Source organism: Lissotriton vulgaris, unplaced genomic scaffold, assembly GCF_964263255.1.
Source record: "Lissotriton vulgaris unplaced genomic scaffold, aLisVul1.2 SCAFFOLD_3087, whole genome shotgun sequence".
NCBI lineage: Eukaryota > Metazoa > Chordata > Amphibia > Caudata > Salamandridae > Lissotriton > Lissotriton vulgaris.
In genome coordinates, this window is record NW_028254655.1 from 174,524 (window position 1) to 201,537 (window position 27,014).

At 45.9% G+C, this 27,014-nt stretch overlaps 1 protein-coding gene across 1 annotated transcript in view; it reads right to left on the reverse strand.

Annotated features, from left to right (window-relative positions):
• The window catches only part of LOC147659472 (uncharacterized), a 242,475-nt gene that overhangs the window by 143,694 nt on the left and 71,767 nt on the right, over positions 1-27,014 (reverse strand). The window contains exon 2 of the mRNA XM_086951730.1: positions 25,409-25,535. Coding sequence (XP_086807856.1) covers positions 25,409-25,535 — 127 coding nt within the window. The remainder of the gene's footprint in view (positions 1-25,408; positions 25,536-27,014) is intronic.

Consider the following 27,014-nt stretch of genomic DNA (forward strand, 5'->3'; position numbering starts at 1 on the left):
GCGCTTTCCCCGCAGCCGCCATGGTATGTCCGGCCTCCTCAGTATATTTATTATCCTGCCCCGGTGTTCACTAGATCTTCACAGTGGGGGGGAACATGCGCCAATCCTCCACCGCTGCGCTATGTGGGCTCCCCACAAATTCACCTACACTGTCCTCGCCGCCTCCGTCAGTATGTCCGCATCCATCAATCAAATCGCAACACCATTATGGCTCTCAGCAAAGTCTCTCGCGCAGTGGCCTAATGGAAACCTGCGCCGCCACCCCCAGCAGCACTATCTCCACAAATGCCTCCTTGGCGTCCTGTTGCACCGGCAGTCCGCCTCTGCGCCGTGACTCAGTCGTTACCGATAACGCTGACTCACTGTGTCGTTGCCGGACGCGCGGCCTGGTTGCCTCGTGGTAATCCCCGACCTTTCCCAGTCACTGTAGCCGAGTCAAAGCTCCATGCAGGTCAGGCGGGCGGCGCGGCTCAGATTTCAGGCGCCCGCCGCTCCGGTTGTCCGCCGCCGTTCCTTCCGCACTTCACTCCACTTGTAGCTGCGGGGTAGCGCCACCGATCTCTCGACAATTTAGCCCAATTAGCGCCCAATTGTTCAGGATAAGTGAAGGATATCGGTTCCAGGAAGCAGGAGCCTCAAATCAGTGCGGCCATGCTGCTTGCATGCTCTCTAGCGCCCCCCTCATTGGGGTAAAGTGTGGATTTTTTTGTTAGGGCTCATTTGACCTTTGCTAAGAAAATGTAAGTGATTTCCAAGATAGTTGTTGTGGCCTCAGGGTGCATTAATGGTGTATTTTCTACTGAGGCCATTGTCAATGTTGCTTAACATCTGAAGGATGAAAGGCTTAGATGGCCATGCTGGGATTCCAGGGCGATCTGCTGATTCCAGCTATCAGCAGTGAGGGCTTAACTTATTTCCCTTTTTTAAAAATCATTGTTATCTGCAGCCTCTGCTTTCACTTAAAGAGCACGCTTTAGTGCCCTGACTTCAGAATCCGTTAGAGTCTTTGAACTACCAGCCACCAAGAACCCTTTATGCATGCGTGTAGTTGACTTAGAAAACTGTGAAGGTGGGCATAAAATAGTAACTACGAAACACTATTGTCAGGAAAACACGGCCAACAGGGTGGCTACTGATGTGGCGCTTTCTGTACTGGATGGATGCAGTTGCTGCTTGTTCCAGCAGTCTCCCTCATCTCACCTGGTGGTACCACACGTCCTCCTCATGTTTGAAAGCCCTTGTGTAGCAAACACACCATGGACCATCTGTTTCTATTGGACAGACACCATTGAGTGGTGATGCGCTAGCAACTTTTTGGTTGGTACAAACTATCACTTTGTCTGCTTTATCTTCCTTGCAGTTTTAACAGTCATTAGGCTGGTGGACAGACGGAAAACTGTCACTTTTGAAAAGTTCATTATTATGGAAATGTTCATGTGAATGTTTGTTTAATTTCCAGCTGTTGTTTGGGATTGGTCTGTGTGGAATCCTTGTACACGCATTAGTCTGGTCCTCCTATGACTACTGCCTCCATAGTGTATGATCTTCAGCCTGTTTTTGGTTTCCGCGCCATTGTTCAATTAGGTAGACTAGTATTCTTGGAACATCCCATATTCACGAGAACATCAGAATACATCGGCTCTGTATGCAGCCATTGGACCTCGATAGATCAAGTCGATGAGACGAGGTCCATGTGCCATCACGGGCTCAGCCTAGACTTGTCCAATTGAGATCCATGGTTCAGTGCGTAAACTGGGCTTTTGGCTTCTTCTCACAGATTGACCCCACCATTTGATCCAACTCACAGTAGGGCTGTGGTTCTCTTGCCCTGGATGATCGTCCTCCTCCAAGCCTCATAGACGCCTTTAATCCCACCTGTCTGCTCGCCATTGCACTACTGCAGCATGAAGGAGAGGGCTGTCTAGATATGTGCATTTTACCTGTCTCCAGAAAAAGATGTATTTAGCAATTTTACCACTCTCTCCTTTTCTCATGAAGGCAGAATGTTCCAGTAGAGTTGCAGTCACTTCAGCAGGGTCTCTTATCTGGCAGTCGAGTGCTCGTAAAATTCCTTTGGCACATGATTGGAAAGTCCCCATCTCTATCTTCACGTCACTGGCTCAGATCTGGCAGGAGTCATCACTTTGCACGGGCCAATTTTCTTCTTCTTACTTTCATTTTTATGTTGAGCCTGCAGCAGCGCACATGCGCTGCACTGGCGAGACTTTTAGTAAGGGGCTTTGAAAAGCTCACCACAGGCTCCTGCATGTGTGGCCTATTGCTTGCCGTTACCCACACATGCGCTATATGTTTTGAATTATGGTGCCCAGACACAGATGCGATAATTCAAAACATATGGTCTGGTGCTCGCTCTTGCGCGCGCGCCACTCACTCCATCGTCATGGCTCATTAAGCGCATGGCTCGCGGGCACTCTTATAGCGCGAGCACATGGGCCAAGCGCCACTGCTCCCGCTAGTTTATAAGAATAAAAAGAGTGACCCATTCAGTTTCTGTGTGGTTGGACCGAAGTCTGTGCTCTTTACATGCTGTTTTCATTTAGCATCTCCAAACCTTCATGCTTCCGTCCTCCTCAATCATTTTCTGTCCACTCGCCATGTTGGGAGAGATGGCTCCATTTCATTTTTACCTCCGCCACTGCGACCTTCACATATGTTTTGGAATTGTTAATGAAGCAGCCTAAATATGCAAAGGGAACCCATGGTAATTAATTAATTTCTAAATAAAATAGTTTCCCTCGAATACAGCAGTCTTCAGGCACAAAAAATCCATGTTCTATACTCGAACAACGGTGAAATCTGCAGCGCTGGAAGACTTAATGGCCTGCTTTTCTTGTACGATTTAAGTGCAGAACTTTTCGTTTACATTTTGAGGATGGTATGGTGAGTGACTAGAATGCCTTGCCAAAACACCTGCATAGACACTGCTCATAAATGGATAAACATATTCTAGCAACAGTCTCCTCAAGTGTCCCTTCTGTCGCTCTTCTCCATTGAGGAGCAGAACATGTGGTGCATTTGGACCAGTCAACGCCTGTGCTGTGTTTACTTCCTTATTGCCTTTTTTAGAAAACTTCTGAATGTGGGTTGAATGGGAGTATTTTTCTGTTTTTTCACTTATTTGTCCTACAGACACCACCCCAGACATTAGCTCAGAAATCTGAATAGCAAGTGTAGCATTTGGGATTTTCCTTTTTAAATATTCAGTTTTTTTTAATCATATATTAAAGATGCATGCAAGGGCAAAAAAAAAAGAAATAGCTCACCTAGCACATGTCAAACATAACATTCGTTACAAGTCCACTATTCACAGATTAAAAGGGTACGATGGGGAGTGGTACATCCATCATAAGAACAAGCCTTCCTCTGCCAATTCTAATGTGAGATTCATCACCTTCATACTCTTCAGGCGCCAGACTGGATAATCTCTCTCTCTTTCTCTCTCTCTCTCTAAATCTCTCTAAATCTCTCTCTCTTTAAATCTATTTTTTTTCTCTCTCTCTCTCTCTCCCTCTCTCTCTCTCTCTCTCTCTCTCTCTCTCTCTCTCTAAATCAATCTCTAAATCTCTCTCTCTCTCTCTCTCTCTGAACCTCTGTAAAACTTTCTCTCTAAATCTCTCTCTCTCTCTCTAAATCTCTCTCGCTCTAAATCTCTCTATCTCTCTCTCTCTCTAAATCTATCTCTCTCTCTAAATCTCTCGTTCTCTATAAATCTATTTCTCTAAATCTCTCTCTAAATGTCTCTCTCTATATCTCTCTCTCTATGGGCCCGATTCACAGAACTAACTTAAGACAAACTCCTAAACTTACTACTTTTGGTATTCACAGAAGTTAGGATTTTGTCTTAAGTTTGTCTTAAGACAGACTTAGGACTTAAGACAAAATCCTAACTTCTGTGAATACCAAAAGTAGTAAGTTTAGGATTTTGTCTTAAGTTAGTTCTGTGAATCGGGCCCTATATATATATCTCTCTCTCTAAAACTCTCACTCTCTAAATCTCTCTCTCTCTTCCCCCCCTCAGCTTCCCCCTCTTCTCAATTTTTCCTCCCCCTGTCGGCATTTTCTCGCTTTCAAACTCATCCAGAATCTTTCATTATTTTCCAACTAGCTCTTTGAAACCCGCAAGTCCACTCCCTATCTCTCTCTCTCTCTCTCTCTCTAAATCTCTCAATCTTTCTCAATCTCTCTCTCTCTAAATCTCTCTCTCTAAATCTCTTGCTCTCTCTCTCTAAATCGCTCTCTCTAAATCTCTCTAAATCTCTTTCTCTCTCTCTCTAAATATCTCACTCTCTAAATTTCTCACTCTCTAAATCTCTCTCCAGACTCTCCTTGGGCTACAGAAGTTTATGTTCAGTTTTGGCATAGAATGAATAGCCACATGTGTAATGAGTGTACAGTGGGGGTTTAGCTTCCCTTGGCATAGCCATTAGATCTCGCCTTTGGGACCTTATAAGTGTTTAGTTATCCAGCACAATATCCTTGGTGCAACAACATCAACTGTTGCATGACTAAACACTTGTAAGGTCCCAAAGACGAGACCTATTGGCTATGCCAATGCTTGTTTTTGCTTAGTTACAGCATTAATATGTGGGGAAAATGCATAGGGACAATTTTCTCCCTGCGTCTAGGCCTCCTCAAAATCATTGCATATCCGGACTCTGCTTCTGCCTCATTTGTAGTTGAAAGTAAATGTTCGCAGGTCGAGCACTTTGGTGATAGAGATGAATTTGGAAAGAAAGATTTCAAATTGAAACATTCCCCTCACTGTTTATTGCGCCGTTTACTGCTACCTGGCTCACTGTCATCAGTACTTAGTCCAGTTGATGATGATACACATAACTATTACAAATGGGTGATGGACGTGTAATGAGTGCAAAGTGATATCTGACACCCTAGGGCAAGTTTGCATTGAATGATATGATGATGCTTTCCTGCCTGCAAGATTGCTTATGGTATCTGGTTTGCCAAATAGCTATGGGTTATATATAAGCTGAGTTGCTTATTTTCTGCTGTGACATGATAAAAAAAACCTTACTGAGGATTGCAGTCAGCCTTTTTTATTGATGTTGTCATTGCACCATTGTGAGACTCATATTGTAAGTTTCCTGGACTCTGCTGACCAGGACAAAAGATATATATATTTGCAGTTTATGTCCCAAACGTACAGGTAGCATACAAGACTGGACCACCCCCGTACAAGTTATCACCAGATCCACTGGGGGGTGGTGGAGTTTTTATATTGCATATGGTTTGGAATAATGGCTACACCTCAAATGTCAGCCTATTACAACATGGAGGTCTACTGTATGTCCATGGACTGAATGTCTATGTGGTGTGTGAGCCAGAGTCTCAGGTGCCACTTCTCAGCCACTTCTTACACTAATCATTGTCATGTACATCCTTCCTACTGTCTTCTGTGCTCCTCATCCTTAAACTGTTATAATTCTGACAGCTCTCTTCTACCTCTGACAGATCATCCTAGTCTCTGACAGATCATCCCAGATCTATCCTCCATTCCAAGCACTTTCAGATCACGCTAAGCTCTAGTACTTTCCTCTCTTGCTACAGCTGCGCAGAGGTGAGCACCGCTATGGTAAGGAGATGAAAGTATGTGAGCACTGTCCGGCCAGAATTCATCCTTGGAACTGAATAGCAAAACAGTGAAACCACTGAGACATTTCCACATCACATTGTTGTGTGCAGAATCGAGCCTGTGCTTTTAATTATCACATTTTCGTTTTTGACACTCCAAAACTTTTGGCAGGTGCTTTCCAGTGAGAAAATAGCACTTCGATTGAAATTCTGAAGCGTGTACACCTTCAGCTATCTCACTGTAGGAGGGACATTCCCAGTCCCAATTTTGAGAAGTTGAAATGACTATTTGTAATACATATCTTTTTTTATGGTTGGCCCTATGTTAGTACTTTTCATAAAAAAACACACATCATTGGAGTCTTCAAAACCCCTTCTTCTTCCGAGCCTATGTCACACAAAAAAAAAAACCTTTTTGAACTCTGGCTGTTAGGATTTATAATGTTTAGAGCTGGGTTTCCAGCTATAAAATGTTTTTTTTTTTTTGCAAAAGTGATAAATTAAAATACACTTTCTGAAGGTTAGAAGGATATATTCAAACTCTCCTAGACTTCTACTGACAGTATGGGAACCTGCAACATCACACACACTTTAAGACTTCTATTGATAATATGAGGACCAGGAAGACACACCCCTGAAATCTGATTGGTTGCTTTCTGTCCTTAGCAACTGCACTGTCTGTGTGTGTAGAGAGAGAATATGTGTGTGTGTATAGGAGGGCATTCATCACACACACTGTCTGAAAAACAGGAATTATGAAGCCCTCTTCAAAATTTCACTCAGACAGCTGAGAGAGCTCCCCTCAGTATGTAAGCACTGTAAACGTTATGAGGACCGGCTTTCCGGTCCTCATAGCGCACTGGTCCTCATAGCGTTGGTGTGCAAACATGTTCTGGTCCTCATAAATATAGATATACAAACACTCTCTGACACACACACACTCTCTCTCACACACACACACACACACACTCTCTCTCACACACACACACTCTCTCTCTCACACACAGTACAGCCTTCTACCGCCACCACTCTACCACTCTCTCCATCAACACTCTACCACTCTATGTGCCACCACTCTATGCACCACCACTCTATTTATTTTATTTATTTATTTTTTGTACATTTGTATGGCGCAACAGCTACCCTGAGGGTTTCCCGGCGCCTTGGATCTGATTGCAGGAACTGAAAGCTTAGTAGAGGGGAGAGCTACTGATCAAAAAGCCAAGACTTCACTCCCTTGCGGAATTTGAGGTAGTTTGATTCCAGCCACAGATTAAGGGGAAGGGCATTCCGTAAGACAGGGGCCACATAGGAGAAAGAGCGTCCGCCCATGCGTACTCGCTTAACTCTAGGAACAACAAATTTGGCCTGTGTCATGGATCGAAGAGCACGCGATGGTACATATTTCAGAGCTAAACTACACAAGTAAGAAGGAGCCTCATTCATATTGATCCTAAACATATAGCAGAGTGCTTTAAATTTCACTCTGTTGGCGATTTTCAGCCAATGCAGATTTTTCAAGTGCTCTGAGATACTAGTACGCCCTGGGGGATGAAGAAGCACCCTAGCTGCGGTGTTCTGTACAATCTGCAGATGGTTAATAGTATCTTTATTGGCTCACAGGAGAAGAATGTTTCCATAGTCTAGTCGAGACCCTATTAAGGCCTGTATTACGGTCCTTTGTGCTTCATCAGGCAGTTGCCATAGTATTTTCCTTAACCATTTAAGGATGGCAAAGCAAGTTGCAGCCAGTTTTGTAACATTTGCACACATTGATAATTTATTATCAATAATTATACCTAAATTGCGGGCAGATTGGACCGCGACCGGGGACCATTTCAAGTGGCCAATGAGTGGGGCCCCATAGATTCTTCTGATTGCCAAAGATGAGTAGTTCTGTTTTTTCTGCATTCAGTTTTAATTTATTATCATAGAGCCAGTCGGCCATTTTCAAAATCCAGAGCGAAGGGAAGAGAGATAAGATTTGTCTGTAGATGCCAGGGAGAACACTAATTGCGTATCATCCGCATAGGAAAAAATAGTAAGACCCATTTCTTCCGCAACCTTAGCTAGTGGGGTAACATATATATTAAATAAAAGTGGTCTCAATGTAGAGCCCTGAGGTACCCCATACAAAGAATTATAAGAGTCAGAGGAGTTATTTTTAGAGAATACTTGGAAAGTCCTATGTGACAAAAATTGTTCCAGCCATCTCAGGGCATTCCCTTGTATTCCTATATCCTCCAACGTGCGAGTCAAGGTCTGGTGGGAGATAGTGTCGAAGGCGGCACTCAGGTCTAAAAGAATGAGTGCCGCCGTGCCCCCTCCATCTAATTCCTTTCGGATGGCTTCAGAGACCCCCAGTAAAGTTGACTCCGTAGAATGTCCCTTTCTGAACCCAGACTGTGAGAAATGTAACAGATTGTTATCATTGACAAATTTGGATAGCTGATTATTGACATGCTTTTCCAAAACCTTCCAACAAATGGGTAGTAACGATATTGGTCGAAAGTTTAAAAAAATCTCTGGGTCCCCCTCTGCTTTTTTCAGCAGAGGGACAATCATAGCATGCTTCCAGTCATCTGGAATCACAGCCTCCTCTAGCGAAGCATTTAATAAAGATATAATTACGTCCAGAATGGAGGAATCAAACTGCTTTAAAATAGATGCAGGGATAGGGTCCTGAAGAGAGCCGGATCTAATGCTGTTAAGGATATCTACAAGAGTCTCGATTTCCATAGATTGCCAGTCTATTAGTACATTCTCCTTAGCGATTACTTTGTTAGCATTATCGCCCAGGGGGGAGAAATTATTTGAGGGGACTGTGTCCTTCTCGTTTTCATCAAACTGAGAGTAGATATTTGTAATTTTGTCATTGAAGTAATTGGCTATATTATTGCATTGCATAGTAGATAAAATCGGCGGTTCTGGTTGAGAGGCCGCTCCTGCCAAATTTTTTAAAACTTTAAAAAGAGTGCCAGAGTTACTCTGTGCCACTAAAATGGTATCTTTGATATGATTACCCTTAGCTATTTTGCAGGATAAATGGTAAGCATTAAGCGCTTGCTTGTAGATTACCTTATTAGTGGAGTTATAATCTCTCCTCCACAGCCTCTCTAATTTTTTACAGTTACTTTTTTCATCACCAAATTTTTGAGTGAGCCATGGGGCAGGGGGATAACAAGAAGTGCGTTTGCTTGATGTAAAAGGCGCTACTGTCTGTGCAGCAGTCGCAAGCCAAGTATCGATGGTTTTATGGTCACTAATTCTAAGATCACTTGGAGCAATATTCGCTCTTGAATGTATTAATTGAGTATTCAGGTCACTTATACTGATTCATTGCCAATTCCGAAACCTTGCTTCTGACCTGACCAAATTTTTTGTACTGGGGGCCCAAATTATGAAATGGGTAAGAAAGTGATCCGACCATACAGTTGGAATGGCGGATTTACAGACTATACGATTAAAGTTGGTGAAGATCGGATCTAATAAATGACGCGCCGAATGAGTTGGACCATTATTCCTCAGTTGGACATTAAGTGCTTCTAAGTCTGCAAGGAAATTGAGGATCCTAGGGCAACTACTATCCTCCAGATGCAAGTTAAAATCTCCAAGAATGGAGAACATGGCGGCTTCCATTAAAAGTGGAGCAAGCAAGTCAGGCAAGGCTGCCATCCAATCCCCGGCCGCCCCAGGTGGCTGATAAACCAAAACACCCGAAAAAGTAATTTGGGGATTTAAGGTGAGTTTAAAGAGACCGGCTTCACAATTGGCCCAATCAAGATTTAACCATTTGCATTGATAGTGTTTTTTAAATACTATCCCTATGCCACCCCCAACTTGATTTACTCTATCTTTCCTTACTATAGCGTAATTTGGGGGGAGGGCTGAAGCAATATCTGGCCCTGAGCTAGCATTCAGCCATGTTTCAGTTAAAAAAAGTGCATTTTGCTGTACATCGGTTAAAAGATTAAAAAGATCCTCTTTATGCTTAGGCAGTGACCTACAGTTCGTGCGAAGAAAATTGAACTGTTTGTCATAAGCTGCGTCTAAGTCGACAGTCATGTTCTGTGCTTTCCCATTCTCCCCAGTAATGCCTAATTGCATATGGGAGGGGGAGTATTTACAGGTTGGGCAACAGGCTGTGATAGTGTCTAAAAACCATGGCTCATGGTTCATGCAGTATTGAGGTCTGAGTCGAAGTAACTCCTCACTTGAATAACTATGAGCAATGGGGAAATGAACAGGGGGGGTGGCCCCAGGCCCCGGCTGGGCGCGGACGGGCGCAAACGGGCTTGCTTTTAGCGCGCCTTCGGCACACCTGCTGCGAGCGTCCGCTGGGTGGCGAACACATGCCCGTTTAAATATTGTTTCTGCTGGTTAGTTCCCGCCCCCGACCTCTGCCCCGTGACTCGAGCCTAGTCCCGCCTACGCTCCCTCCACGTCAAGCGTCACTCTATGCACCACCACCTTATTTACCACCACCCTATCCACCACTCTAGCGCCCACACTCCAGCGCCCACACTCCAGCGCCCACACTCCAGCGCCCACACTCCAGCGCCCACACTCCAGCGCCCACACTCTAGCACCACCACTCTAGCACCACCACTCTACCCACCCACCACTCTACACTCCAACTCCACCCTCAAAATCCACCATCCAAGCACTACTACACCCTGCAAATACACCCTCCAACTCCACCCTCCAACTCCACCCTCCAACTCCACCCTCCAACTCCACCCTCCAACTCCACCCTCCAACTCCACCCTCCAACTCAACCCTCAAACTCCACCCTCCAAATCCACACTCCAAATCCACACTCCAAATCCACACTCCAAATCCACACTCCAAATCCACACTCCAACTCCACCCTCCAACTCCACCCTCCAACTCAAACTCCACCCTCCGAATCATCCCTCCAACTCCACCCTCCAACACAACCCCTCAATGCCACAGCACCACTCAATGCCACAGCACCACTCAATGCAACAGCACCACTCAGCGCACAGCATCCCTCAATGCCACAGCATCCTGCAACGCCACAGCATTACTCAATGCCACAGCATCACTCAAAGCCACAGCATCACCCAAAGCCACAGCATCACTCAAAGCCACAGCCTCACTCAAAGCCACAGCATCACTCAAAGCCACAGCATCACTCAACGCCACAGCATCACTTAACACCACAGCATCACTCAGCGCCACAGAATCACTCAGCACCACTCAATGCCACAGCACCACTCAATGCCACAACACCACTCAATGCCACAACACCACTCAATGCCACAACACCACTCAATGCCACTACACCACTCAATGCCACAACACCACTCCGCGCACAGCATCCCTCAACGCCATAGCATTACTCAATGCCACAGCATCACTCAATGCCACAGCATCACTCAATGCCACAGCATCACTCAATGCCACAGCATCACTCAACGCCACAGCATCACTCAACACCACAACACCACTCAACACCACAGCACCACTCAGCGCATGGCATCTCTCAACGCCACAGCATCACTCAGCGCCACAGAATCACTCAGCGCCACAGAATCACTCAGCGCCACAGAATCACTCAGCGCCACAGAATCACTCAGCGCCACAGAATCACTCAGCGCCACAGAATCACTCAGCGCCACAGAATCACTCAGCGCCACAGAATCACTCAGCACCACTGAATACACAGCACCCCACAACGTCACAGCACCACGCAGCGCCACAGCACCACTCAGCGCACAGCATCCCTCAAGGCAACAGCATCATTCAACGTCACAGCCTTACTCAACACCACAGCACCACTCAACACCACAGAACCACTCAATACCACAGCACCACTCAACACCACAGCACCACTCAACACCACAGCACCACTCAACACCACAGCACCATTCAACGCCACAGCACCACTCAAAGCCACAGCATTACTCAACGCCACAGCACCACTCAACACCACAGCACCACTCAACACCACAGCATCACTCAACACCACAACACCACTCAACACCACAGCACCACTGAATACCACAGCACCCCACAATGCCACAGCACCACTCAATTCCACAGCACCACTCAATGCCACAGTACCACTCAACGCCACAGCACCACTCAGCGCACAGCATCCCTCAACACCACAGCATCACTCAACGTCACAGCATTACTCAACACCACAGCACCACTGAATGCCACAGCACCACTAAGCACCACTGAATGCAACAGCATCACTCAGGACCACTGAATGCCACAGCATCACTCAGCACCACTGATGGCCACAGCATCACTCAGCACCAATGAATGCCAAAGCATCACTCAGCACCACTGAAAGCCACAGCATCACTCAACGCCACAGCATCATTCAGCGCCACAGCATCATTCAGCGCCACAGAATCACTCAGTGCCACAGAATCACTCAGTGCCACAGAATCACTCAGCACCACTGAATGCCACAGCACCCCACAATGACACAGCACCACTCAATGCCACAGCACCACTCAGCGCACAGCATCCCTCAACCTCACAGCATTACTCAACACCACAGAACCACTCAACACCACAGCACCACTCAACACCACAGCAGCACTCAACACCACAGCACCACTCAACACCACAGCACCACTCAACGCCACAGCACCACTCAATGCCACAGCATCACTCAGCACCACAGAATAACTCAGCGCCACAGAATCACTCAGCTCCACTGAATGCCACAGCACCCCACAACGCCACAGCACCACTCAATGCCACAGCACCACTCAATGCCACAGCACCACTCAATGCCACAGCACCACTCAATGCCACAGCATCCCTCAACGCCACAGCATCACTCAATGTCACAGCATTACTCAACGCCACAGCACCACTGAATGCCACAGCATCACTCAGCACCACTGAATGCCACAGCATCACTCAAGACCACTGAAGGCCACAGCATCACTCAGGACCACTGAAGGCCACAGCATCACTCAGCACCACTGAACGCCAAAGCATCACTCAGCACCACTGAACGCCAAAGCATCACTCCGTTCAACCATTAAACAACAACGGCTTCTAATATGTTCTCTCAATGTTTCAAGATTTATTACAAATGTCACAAAAATATGTTAATATTTCACTTCTGTTCTTGGATTTTCATCACAATAAAATACACTGAACATAATCTTCCCAAAAGTTATTTACAGAAGTTTAAGCTATTGCCATAATACATTGCAATAACTTTTATTTAAGTAGTAATAATTAAAAACATATAAAAGCCATTGTTATTTCTAATATTAATACATCTAAGTCATGTAAATACAACACATATTCCATTAGAAATGCTATAGGTGTCACGTTTGCGAAAGTTACAACTATTGGCATTGTAAATGACAAAGCTATTAATTTCCCTATTTTCAAAACCAACACATAAATAAAATATTTCTCTTTTACAATACCAATACCTCCAACTTTCCTAATGCGAGACCTATTGCATTGCAAATGCTTGTTTTAACTTTTAGTAATGCAATACTAAAACCCTTGGTATTTGTGTTGAGGGGGATTTGCTGGAAGTAATTCCAACAGTGATTAAGTTTACAGTGTCAGTCAGTCAGTCAGTCAAAATACACTTTATTCGATTTTTGTTAAAATCATAAAAGGCAAGACATACATATATTTAAAAAAGACATTTTAGAAATACCCACAGTTCATTTTGTTTTTACATAGTGTCCATAAAAGAGTCACTTAATTAGTCACCATGATACAAACAAAAAAGTAGCAGTTAATGTATTAATTTTTAGTTTAAAACAGTACAGTTCTAGGGATTCTTTTATTTCTACCTCTGTGCGCGGCTGTTAAAAAACTCGCCACACAAAAAGTGACATGTGCATCCGGTAACCTTTGGAGATAAAGCAAGGCAGGTCTCACTTGTATAAAGCCCAGTGTTTTCAGGAGGGGAATTAGATATTTTCTCCTCTCAGAATCGTAAAATGCACAGAAAAACAGGAAATGAAGAGTGTCCTGATTAGAGAACTGGTCACACTCACAGGGTGGTGCATGTTCCGGTTTACCCCACGTAGGAAAGGTACCTAGTAAATAGTGGATTAAATTCATTCTGAATCTGGTTAGCAAAAATCTGTGCAAGGGTTTAGAGACATATTGCAGGTAAGGTTCCATCGAGGGGGAAGAGGACAAAACCAGATGTGCTCTTACTAACGGTTTGTTAACTTCAGACTCCTCTCTCTCTAAGCGTGTCCTCCCCTGGAATTCCTTCTTGATCCATGCAATGTCCGCTTTCCTGATTATTGATGGTGTTGTGTATAAGTCAGGTCTTCCGAGGGCAGTGAATGATGACTTTATATATCTCAGCCAGGCTATTTTCATTGCCCCCTCCCTTGCAGTCACGTCTTTAAGAATTGTGTGATTTAAAGATAACTCAGTATTTATCCAGGTATTGGCCCAAAAAAGTAAAGGGGCCATTTTCAATCCATCTATAATATAGGGTAGGCCAACTTCCTCATGTATTGAGTAGGTAGGTGTGGAGTTTGGGACCGACAAAATTCGTCTAATAAGTTTATTCTCTACTATCTGCATACTATCCAGATTAGTATAACCCCACAGTGCTGCACCATATGAGGCTATTGAAATGCATTTACTTTTGTAAACTTTTAACACAGCATCCATTGGTTTAGCCCCTAGTCTTTTAGTAAAATCCAACAGGGCTGCTGTGGACCGGGCTAAAGAAATATGTTTGGCCTTGATTTGCGGGACCCAGGAGCCCTTCTCATCAAACAGGACCCCTAAGTAAGGAAAAACCGGGACCCTGGAGAGAGCCTCGCCATTGCAAAAAAAGGTTTTTGTATGTAATTTATTTTTTTGTGGACCCACAATCATTGTGTGCGATTTAGTCACATTGATTTTTAGATCCAATTTGGCCATAAAGGAGCCAAAGAGTTCCAAAAGGGTCTGTAGCCCAATGCCCGTGCGGGCGATGAGAACAGCATCGTCCGCATATAAAAGAGCCGGAATCTGCTTCCCACCTACCCGCGGGACATCAGCGTTGCCTGCTAGCAGTGACTTCCCTAGATCATTAATGTAAATAGTGAATAAAAGTGGGGCTAGGATACAGCCTTGGCGGACACCCTTATTTGACCTAAAACTGTCAGAGCATCGCCCATCCCTGGTCACCCGGACCTTCGCAGTAAGGCCTTGGTGCAAGCTTGCTATGAGGGACACCAAGGGATCCTCAATACCAAGCTCGCGCAGTATAGCCCAGAGCTTGGCCCTATTAACCAAGTCGAAGGCCGAGGAGAGGTCCATAAAGGCCAAATATAGTGAACCCTCCCCGGCCACCGTGTACTTCGATATTAGGAGGTGTAAATTTGAGCATTGCTCTAAGGTTCCCCGCTTTTCCCTGAAGCCATATTGAATCTCTGCGAGATCCCCACAGATCTCCAGGCTTGTTCTCAACTTTGTCAGTAGTACTCTGCCCAGGATCTTAAAGGCAGAGTCTATCAAAGAAATTGGGCGGTAGCATCCCGGGTTCTCCCTGTCTCCTTTTTTAAAAATTGGTACTATGACAGATGTGTTCCAGGTTTCTGGAAAACATCCATCATTTGTTGCCCTGAAGACATTTGTAAGGACTTTAGACCAGGTGGTCGGGGCATATATGAAGAAGTCTACCGGGACTCCGTCCGGGCCCGGAGCCTTATTTTTCGTGGAGTCCATTATGGCTTTATATACCTCCTCCTCATTAAATTCTACTGCCACTAGGCCCATGGTCGGTCCTGTCTCATTTCCATTCACAGGGTCATTGCCGCCATATATATTTTTAAAATGATCAACCCATTTCTCGTCACTGATAATGCAGTCGGAGATTGTGTTGATCTCCCCAGAGAAAAATTGGTTGTTTATGATGTCCCAGAATCTTTTACTATTCCGTAGTATGTCCACGTCAAGCAAATCATTCCAAGCATTCTTTTTAATTGTATTTTTTCTATTTTTGACAACCAGTTTATACTCTCGTCTTAATTTAGAGATTAAAGTTTTATCCCTCGGCTTTATTTTAAGGGCATTTTTCAGTTCTTTATGGGCTTTAGAGCAATTTCTATCAAACCATTTAAATGGCTTGGGTGGCAAATTGGAATTGGGAACAGTAAGTTCTTCAGCCGTTTTTGAGCAAATTAAGTTAAAAGCTGAAACAATCTCTTCGTTAGAGGCATTTTGGTCTAAACAAATACGCATGGGTTCCTCTATCTTTGGGCACAGGGAAGCCATAAAGGTTTCCTGGACCACCTTACCCCACTTGAGCCGTCTGCCCTGGTCACTGGGCACCGTCGATGTGCAAGCCCTGGGAAGACCCAGGTGTTTGCTCCATAAGTCACTCCAATGAACCTGTACAGAGACTGGGTTGTGATCACTATGTGGAGAGGCAGTTACCTCGTAAATCCCCATCTTAGAGGTTAAGCCCTGAGAAACGAAAATGAAATCTATCACAGACCCACTTTCAGACCCTTTGTAAGTGGGCGGGGATTCGTCACTACCAGTACTAAGGGGTTCAGACATGTTAAGGCTAGCAAGGAGAAATTCCAGCGCCTCCCCCGCTTTGGTGTGAGCAAAGTGCAGATTGCCATTTTCTGTTTGACCATCCAGGTTGCCTAAATTGCATTTTAAAACACATTTTTGGATGTTAAAATCACCTAAAATTAAGAAATCGAAATTAGTGCAAGATTTGTGACTATAATCAATAAGAACATTTTCCAAATGATCCACATGGGCTGTGTCTGTTTGTCTAGCCCAAGAATTATAAAAGTTTAAGACCACTAAGACCCGCCCTGGTGAGATAGTCCATTCTACCATTAAGATATTTGGGGAGCCTGACTCTAGTTGTTTAAACGTCCCTGCCAATTTAAGCGAGAAGAGGAGAACTAGTCCACCCTTAGCTCTTCCTGCACTACTAGGAGTTGCTGGAATAGTAAAACTTGTAAACCCATCCAGCCAGAAAGTTGGTGCGGTGTCCCATGTTTCTTGTAGGGCAATTACGTGGTTGCTGTCTATGAAGTCTATCCATGTGGGATCTAGTCTTTTGGCTCTAGTCCCTGCCACGTTCCAGGTAAGAAACCGACATGGAGTCAGTTCCACCTCCCCCAAAGGAGCTACAGGCGTTGTCTGAGTGTGTGTTAGTTGTTCACTAACTACAGACATAGGATCCTCCGCCCTGCCTAATTGGGTTTGCGGGGCCAGGTGTCTTTGCACCACTGATGTTTCTACTTGGGCGCCCTCTTCTGCGGTTACCTTACAGGCCTTATCTATTTGTCAATCCACCCCCTCTAAACCATTTAAACAGTTAAACCGATTATAAGTTGGGAGTAATGGTGCCGTTCTACCAAAAAGTGGCCAGGGATGAGAAGCCTGATGGCGCCCTCTTCTACCAACTCTCTCCCATCTATCGTGTCGTTGGGGTGGATGTTGTAGGCCTGGGGTACTTGGGAAGAAGAAAGACACACGGAGGGTATGGATGGTAGATTCCCTTGATATGTTTTCCCCTTGACAAATGTGCGACACCGTGCCCTTGTCCCTGAAACTCACCAATATACAGTCCCCAGTGATGGATTTCCGACTTCTCCCCACCCATGGGACCCTTCTTACCATTATAATCTCATTGTTAAGATGTCTCGGGAGAGGTCTATTTCTGTTTAGCCACTTAATGACCCTAGTTTTTAGAGTACAAAAATCCTCTATTTCACCTTCATCAAGTTGAGGGACCCCTGCCATAACTACTGTGAGGTCGTTGGTCTCAGGTGGTAGGTTAGGACGACGAGGTCTTGCAGGGGGCATTTTTTGATTATCCGGGATGTTGTTTTCTGTCATATGTGCCTGAGGTACTAATACAAGGGGAGGGTTGGGTGTGTTAGCCTGAGGAGGATTGGTGACTACAGGATTTGGGTTTAGTGGTTTTTGGGGGACTACCCCGTTTGCGGCCTGAGGTGGGATTGGCGTTGGGTTGACTACCCTGTGTTTTAACCCTTGCGAGGCTACGGGGCTAGTGATGGCTGTTAAATCACTTTCCTGTCGACCACTGCGATTTTTCAGGCTTCCCAATGTGGCCTCCAGTATGGTTAATCTGATCTCGATCTTTTTTATGCTTTCGCTGATCGGGAGTAACAGAGACCTTAAGAGGAATTCCAAGTTTCCCAGTGGCACAACAGAGAGGGGGACATTATCACTACTAGTTCCTACATCTGTGCTCAAGGCGGGAGCTATAACTTCCTGCACATTAGATTTAAAGTGTGACTCTACCGGTGGGTTTGCTGTGGGTACCTGATGTTTTGAGGATTTCCCAAAGTCTAAGTGTAGAGTCTTGGGTTTACTGCCACCCTGTGCTCCCTTTGCCCTTCTCCTACGTTTTTTTGGGGGGGGTCCTGGGATTGCTTGTGTGGTGACTACTTTTAATTTGGAGTGCTTGTCTTTACGGGTTGTGGGTGGTTGTGGCGTTAGGGCTATAGCTCCCCTAGCGGGACTAATACTAATAGGTGGAGCAGTGCTCGTGATTTCAATTGGGGAGGTGTTTATCCCTTCCCTTAGCAAGAGTGGAACATCCTCAATACGAGTTGACTCCTCCCTTAAAGTAATAGATAAATCTCCCAAGGGGGTGTTTTTCAGGTTGTCCACTGATCGTCTCCGTTCCGCCCTTAGCCTAGACAAATTTCCCTCTTTATCCGCCTCCCCCACAGCCCGTGCAAAATACTTTTCAAGAGTCCCATTTTTCACACCACCCGGCTTCAGAGGGGTACTGTCCTTTGTTGGTGAAGGCATGGTTAAACTCCAGGAGGGTCAGTCAGTTATGCCGCCCAGAACGAGTGCAACAAAATTATAACGTCTGTAAGTACCTGCACGATATGGAAAGCCAAGAGGATGGGCCCAGCCCGGCCTGCTCCGGCCTGTGACGGCCTTGGACGGGCCCGCCCTTGGCCCGGGCTTCGCCCGGCGCCCTCCCGCGCGCTCCCGCGCAGCGGCACGTGTAGCTCCTTTTATAATGACGGGGAGAGTTTATGGGCGGGGTGGGCGGGGCCAGCAGGGAGAGCAGCCCAGGTGTTGCGAATAGGGCTCGCAGGGACTCCTGGTAAGGCGAGTCCCTGCTTCCAAGCTCGCAGCCCTGCCGGCAGCTCCTCACGCCCAAGATGACAGCTCCTCTCCCGGGAATGGCACAGACTCCGAGTGCGGCGCTGCGGGACCCGCGCAGCGGGTCCGGCGAGGTCTCTCTCGCACACGACGGGAGTCAAAGGGGCAGCAGGTCAACACAGTTCAGCAGCAGGAATGGGCAGAAAACAACAGGCTTGAGGGTCCCGTGAAGGCAAGTTCCTCTCCCGCTTTTCACTCCGTGGGCGGGTGGGCGGGGCCAGCAGGGAGAGCAGCCCAGGTGTTGCGAATAGGGCTCGCAGGGACTCCTGGTAAGGCGAGTCCCTGCTTCCAAGCTCGCAGCCCTGCCGGCAGCTCCTCACGCCCAAGATGACAGCTCCTCTCCCGGGAATGGCACAGACTCCGAGTGCGGCGCTGCGGGACCCGCGCAGCGGGTCCGGCGAGGTCTCTCTCGCACACGACGGGAGTCAAAGGGGCAGCAGGTCAACACAGTTCAGCAGCAGGAATGGGCAGAAAACAACAGGCTTGAGGGTCCCGTGAAGGCAAGTTCCTCTCCCGCTTTTCACTCCGTGGGCGGGTGGGCGGGGCCAGCAGGGAGAGCAGCCCAGGTGTTGCGAATAGGGCTCGCAGGGACTCCTGGTAAGGCGAGTCCCTGCTTCCAAGCTCGCAGCCCTGCCGGCAGCTCCTCACGCCCAAGATGACAGCTCCTCTCCCGGGAATGGCACAGACTCCGAGTGCGGCGCTGCGGGACCCGCGCAGCGGGTCCGGCGAGGTCTCTCTCGCACACAACGGGAGTCAAAGGGGCAGCAGGTCAACACAGTTCAGCAGCAGGAATGGGCAGAAAACAACAGGCTTTTACAGTGTATTATATGTGAAATGTACAATTTGAGCATTTTACAGTACCTGAAATTGTAGGCTGGTATGTTTTGTGTGAAATGTGCAACATGATGGACTGTTAAAAATACTTTCAGTGTGCCTGATAATATAATAGTGACAATAAGGCAATACTGATTAAAATTGCTTTGAAGGTTGCGTAAAACATAGGAAAAGACAACGTTGGTAACTCTACATTTTATTATATTTTTATTGCATGATGAGCAGTGTTGCTAGGTTTTCTTTTTCATATTTACTATTAAAATATATTTATTTAGAATGAATTTTGAATATGCATTAAATTTAAAGTGGAATGTTTACTGCCACATACCATTATTAATTACTGCAACATGAACTGTTTCTAGTGGTGATTACTGGCAATTGATATCATGATTATTGCGCCTGAGGTAAAATGCACTAATAATTATGGGGCTATAGCTGCTTTTCAAGATAAATGATCATTTAGAGTGACTAAGTGATTTCTGATGTATAATATCCAGATAAGTAATACTGCATCAATAATTAATGGGGTGATCAGCAGAACAAGATTATGAAACTAAATTTGCTTTGTCCATCATGTGGTTGTTCATTAGCGAATATGAGGGAATATGTTTATTAACAGGATTTCTGGCACACCCACAGGCACTACAATGTCAACAAATGAGGATTTTCACTGTGGCAGAGGGAAGCTGTTTTGAAAAGTGACTTCTTCATGTTGCTGTGACAGAAATATTTCAAAAGGAGTCTAGGTATATCGTAAAGTCATGCATAGCTATGAGTTATGTTGATGCCATTTGTACTGCATGTAGTCTGGCAGTTTTATGGTCTTGAAGCGATGTTTGCTGCCTGTGGGTGCTTCAGCACTAAATTAAATGGTTCCATCCCAAACAGACGTCTGGATTATGCTGTGAGTATCTGTTTTGTGTATCATGCGCTGGTCTATCTCTGGTTGCAAGGAGGAGGTGTGTTCAAAGAGCTCCTGGTGATCACGTCTTCCTCACGTTGGGCAGTGACAGCGTTTCATCCACTCGTACTACGTTCCAGGTTTCTGGTTCATAGGGTGTCTTGATCTTCCATCCTGCTTGGCGATTACAAACCAACGCCAGGTTCCCTGGCACACAGAGCTGAGGTGTGGCTCTTTGCCTCTTACTAGCCCGTTCTTCAGGCCTTGGTGTTGGCCGGTTTGTAGGGTGTAGGGGTCCAGTGATCAGATACGGGGATCGTATCTCGTTTGTGTCTGGCGTGTATCAGAGACCACGGAAATCTTCGCATTTTGCAGTGTGGTGTACTGTGGTACTCCCGCAGGAATTGATTTAGTGGTGCATCTGGGTTTGTCTGCTCTGTCAAAGCGATACGAAGAGTCTTATTCGGTTGCGCATGAATCGCTCCACTTTACCACTGGCTTTTGGCCATTGAAGGGGTGATGCACCGGTGTCGTGTGCTTAAGGATGCAAGCATGTCTCTGAATTTTCCACCCTGGAAAGGGGGTCCGTTAACGGATTTCAGTTCTTGAGGCAGCCATAATAAAGGGAAGGCTTTCTCTAGGATTGGTGCAACCTGGGTGAATGCAGTTGAGTTTACCATTCAACTACTAGGTATTTGGAGTAGCTGTCGATGAGCACCGCCGTCACTCTACCGCCTGGGAAGCTCCCAAAGTCGAGGCTGACTTGGTACCAGGGGGATATAAACATAGACAGAAAATCCTGAGCTCAGAATGTTCATCAATATCCAAAAGAAAGGACAAATTAACCAGTGTACTCTTGTCCTCCGAGTGCAGAGTCTGGACGTATTCCATGAGACAGCGGCGTTCAGCTGAACGCCGCTGTCTCATGGAATAGGCTGAACGCCGCTGTCTCATGGAATACGTCCAGACTCTGCACTCGGAGGACAAGAGTACACTGGTTAATTTCTCAGCAGACTTACTTGGACACGATTTTCCAATAATAAGGACTCACGCTTTTTTGGATTGAAATACCGATATATATGGATCACTTTAAATGAACTCGAATTGATGCGGAATACATATAAGGAACTTGCTTTTCATTTTTCCACGCATACCTCCTTAGATATATATGCCCTGACGAAGTCTTTGGTTTCTACGACCGAGACGAAACACGTGTCGGCAGAGGTTGCATTCCTATCTGTTGATGAAGATTGTCAATAAATGAAGAATAATGAGAACATTTGAAATTTGGAACTCAACATTTGTCCTTTCTTTTGGATATTGATGAACATTCTGAGCTCAGGATTTTCTGTCTATGTTTATAACTTTACAATTGTGTCTTTTTCTAAGTCACATTGTTTGATTCTGGTTGGGTGACCGGAGTCTAATCCTTAGGAGCTTATCAGATATTGTATTGACTACTGTTTTTCTCTCAGCGCAAACTACCCTCACTCACCTGTTCTCTCTGTTTCATTGGTACCAGGGGGAGGCCGCAGGTTCTTCTGTGATGATCGGTACTGGGGGTTCTGGACTGCTGGTTATTTGGCAGGAGTGGTAGTTCGGTGCCTAGTTGTCAACTGCTTCCTCCATCCCTGGGAACCAGATTTTCTCTCTCATTTATGACTTCATTTGGACGGCTCCTTGGTGGCCTCCATGTGCAGAGGTGGTCACCCCCTCCTGAAGGCTTTCAGGGATCATGATCATGGATCCTCTTAACACCAGACCTTCAGCTGTCGTGCTTCAGTCATCCCAAACTTTCCACTGTTTTCCGAGACGTTCTCTGTCTGGGCTGTACCAGTTGTTGGCATTGTGTAGAAAGTTTTCCCATTACCCTCGGAGTAGAGACTCTACCATCTTCATCAGGACCGAATCGTGCTTGGTGGTCATGCTGATCTCCTCGAGGGTGAGGACACGGGGACATGATCCTTGTGTCATCATTGCTACATATTCTTCTGTCCTTGCGTCATTGTTGATTCCGCCTTCTCCTGGATTTGGCGGATGCCAGGAGAGGAAATCTGCAGGGTTCTTTGCTCCTGGATGGTACTCTAACTCCATTTGATAGCGATGCAACTTGATCGTCCACCTCTTGATTTGTGGTGGAGGATGAGGTGCTGTGCCTTTGAACAGTGTGACGAGTGTCTGGTGGTTGGTGACTACACGAAATAGGAGGCCGCTGATGTAGAGATTAAAGAGAAAACACACCCATCTTATAGCTAGCGTTTCCCTCTCAATTAAAGAGTACTGTATTTCTGTGGGTGTGAGGGCTTTGCTTGCGAAGGCGAGGGGTGCCCACTTGCCAGGTTCCACCTCCAGCATGATCACTGCTCCTAATCCTACCGGACTCACATCCAAGAGCAGTTTGGTGCTCCTTGTGGCATCAAAGTATGCTATTGTGCAATTTCTTCTTCATTCCCCCACTTCCATGCAGCATTGTTTTTGGTCAAAGCCTGAAGGGGCTCCGATATTGTGGCTAGGTTTGCTTAGCTGATGGTATCCTGCGTTAAGGTCTAGCTTGGCAAACCATCTGGAGCCGTTGAGGTCGGCTATAATATCGTCCATTGTGGGAGTTAAGTGTCTCTCTCTTTTGATCGCCTGGTTGGGCAGGTTCATGTCAATACACAACCGCATTTTGCCTGGCTGTTTTGGCTTCTCCGCTATCACAATAGGTGGAACCCACGGTGTCGGCCCAGTGACTTTTTTGATGACTCCTTGTAGTTCTAGATCAATCAGTTCTTGTTCGACAAGGGGTCGAAGGTAAAATGGTATCCGCCGGTGACAGAGTGTTACCAGTTTGACCGATCGGTCAATGTGGAGTTTGAAGGGTGGTCTCTTCATGCACTCTAGCCCAGTGAATAGGCGTGGGAATAGTTCAAATATCTCCTCATTTTGGAGAGCTTTGAGCGCACGTGCAAAGGTGACTATGCCATGGTCTTCTGCAGTGCGGCTCCTTACCAGGATGTCAGCCTCCCTATCGACCATGTGGAATGTGGTTGTGATCTCCTGGCTCTCTGCTTTCACTTTTACAGTCATCTTCCCTTTCAGGGGCAGCGGTGTTTGACTTCCATATGTGAAGATCTCAATATTTGTCTGAGTTAGCTGAGGGCATGGATGTAGTTGTTTATATTGTTGAGTGCCCATGACATTGACGGACTCCCCGGTGTCTATCAAGGCTGTAATGCGAGATCCTGCTATCTCTAATATGCACGTGGGCTGGGGGTGCCTCCTTCACTTTAAGTTGCTGGCGAATGATATGAGAAAACATTCTCCCTCATCTCCGGTCGACGAATCTTTGAGGCGGTGGCGCTGTCTTTGTGATCCTGTACTGGTCTTTGGGTTGTTATATTCTTCTAGGGACAGTTCCTCATGAATTTGCATGGTGGTCTCCCCCACAGGCACCTCTGTTTCTGGTCCTCCTCTGCACACTGCAGTAAAGTGGTTGAGGGTGCCGCATTTGGAGCAGGTTCACCCTTGAGCACGGCTCTCTTCCAAAGGATGTTTCTCCCATCCACAGTATCCACACTTGGGACTGTAAGTTGTTTCTGCTACTGGTCTTTCTCTGCAGCTTCCTCTTCCATGTGTCCGGATTGGGTCTGCTTGCTCCATCTTGATTGGGATGGGACTCTCGGATTTCTGCATGATAGTGAAGTCCTGCCTCAGTTTCATTTGTGGAAGAAAGAAACTTTTTCTATTACTTTTTCCTTTTCTTTAATTAAAAAAAATGTTCTTTCAGTGGCCTGGGCAGCCTGTAGGGGTTGTGCAGGGGCGGACTTAGGCATGTGCAAGCTGTGCACCTGCACAGGGCCACCAAACCCCAGGGGCCACCACGCCAATATCTATCCTTAATATAATAATCATCTGAGGATGGGTACATATTTGCGTGGCGGCCCCTGGCAGGGATTTGGCGGCCTCCGGCTCTGTTCCACTTCCAAACACCCTGACACCCCCCCCTCTTCACTGGCCTCCACTCTCCGCCCCGCCCGGACCCCCTCTTCCGGGGCCCCCTACCTACGATCCCTGCCCAGGGCCACCATGAGCCTAGAGCCGCCCCTGGGTTGTGAGTGGCTGCTGATACTGCCACTGCCTGGTTCCCTCCCCCTGTGGCAGCGGTATGCTTTTCTTCCCCGCCTCCCACGTGGTACCTGCACAGTGGCTGTAATATTCCGGCACCAGCTTCCTGGGGCTGTTCTGGCCGGTATGCAGCAGCGCGCTCACTTACGCTGGGCCGCATTACGAAGGGGTCGCAGTGCTGGAAGGGCCTCTGAGCGTCTGTGACTGCACACTCTACTGCTGATGTGCTGCACTGGGTGGTGAGATAGAGCGGTAGTCCCGATGTTGGCAGTTGGCTCCATTACCAGGATCAGGCAGCAATGTAGCCCTCAGGTGGGCCCCCCCCTGCAGCGATCCCTGCACTGACGGTAGGGCTACAAGCACAATAGCAGTGGTTGATCTTGTCACCGGGTTGTCAGCACCCTCATCTCTAAATTGGTTTTCAGCTGCACATGGACTTGCGTGTGGCCTAGTGGGAGAATAACAGGACACACACACTTGGCTGGTGTGGTACGGGGCAAAGTGTGTGTGTTCTTCCAGAATGGACCTCCGGCCCCACTCTCACGATATTAGAATCATTACAACTTCGATGACAAAGGTCTGCCATGGAAATTTAGCAGGTCTAAGCAAACAACATGCACTCTGAGAACGAGGTGATTAGAGACGGACTAGGCCTGATGTAGGCATATAAGGATTCTGACTTTGAAACAGGAAACACATAAAAAGAGCATATAGGTCCACTTTCCCAAATACCATGTTTTCAGGAAAGCAGAATACAAGATGTATGAGCTACTACTGTAATGTTAATATACTTTTATTTACCCAATGATACCAGGGTGTCATAGTTCTCCCTCATTGTGCTCCTGTAAAGTTCCTTTTGATGGACATCTAAAAGCGCCCACTCCTCTTCTGAGAAATAGATTGCAAGGTCACTAAAAGTAGGTGGCACCTGAAAGAACAAGCAAAGATAAGAGCAAAATTAATCAGTTCTGTAAAAATGTATTTCGGATCACATTGTGCATAAAACTCACATCGTATGTGGATGACTGAAAGCTGAAAACCTGATTAAATATATGTATTACGTATGTGTTCTTATTGTTTCACAATTAATTATCCAGATGGCTCTTAATTTATCATCTCATCATCGATCAGTTCTAATACTCAAACCATGCTTTGCAACACAACATTCGAAAGCACTGAGGAACTTTTAATACAAAAAGAGTTAAAAAAAAATAAAAAATGAAATCGGCCTCAGCCTCTTCTATAGACAAACAATACAAACAAGATTGTGTAAGCAACATTGAGGGATTCTGAGAAAGGATAAATGTGGCTCATCCAAAATTGATATGTAATATACAAGACCGTTAGCAAACTGGGGTTCAGTAAAATCCAGATAACGTTTGAAGTGCGATACACACTTAACAGACATAGAGAACTGCAAAACCCGAGCATGAACATCTTAGTAACCCTGACTCCTAGCTCCTATATGCAGCCTAAATAACTGCAGAAGCACCCTTATCGAGTAATGCAGAAATCAACACAAATTGTGCAAGGCCAAAGTTAGCAAAGCAATCATGGACACACTCGAACCATCAGAGAATGAGTGCACTCTAAATTCAATACACCTGATAGTGCATCCCTATAAGGACACAATTCTTCCATGCTCCTTATTCCAGTCCCATTGGTTCGTGTACACAAATCTGTCTACTAATGTAGTTAACACACAAAAAAAAATTAAACTTAATTTCAAAAAGACATATTGGAGCAACATTCCAAAACTGGTTTACTCCATCTGCTAAACATTCAATATTTACGTTTCCTGCTGTTTCATGAATGCGTGCAATTTGCATATGCTAACACCATGTGTGCAATACACAAATTAGCAAAGAATAGAACACATGAAATGCTATACACCCTTAGCTAGGAAAGATTGGTTTTCAGAGTATATTTTTGTGTAAAATGTTTTATTATTATTTTGAAAAAAGAAAAGTATGGCTAGGACATTCCACTGTATTTGCAAAGCATAGCTATAGTTTGCATTTAAAAACAAACAACTTGTTCCAGTCAGTTTGTTGGATTCTCTTTGCTTTGTGTATGGTGCCACCAAACCTAAACAGCATAGAGCATTTGTTCCTACAAATACTCCAAATTTTCATCATGGACTCCTACCTACCCACACAGCACTCCTTCCGAACCTGCTGTCTTTCTTTATCCTTTGTCTTCATAGGCCTATCTACCTCTGTCAAAAGCATATTTATGCTGAGACTTGAAGTTTCACGGCATGCTAGAAAATATGTGGTTGACAAAAAAGCCAAGACCACAGAAGCTGTGACACAAGCTGCTTAATAAAAATAGCGTTGAAAGTTGAGGCCATGGCACCTTGTCCATAGGACAACCAGCTTGTGATTTTTAGGTCTCGTGGCGTTTA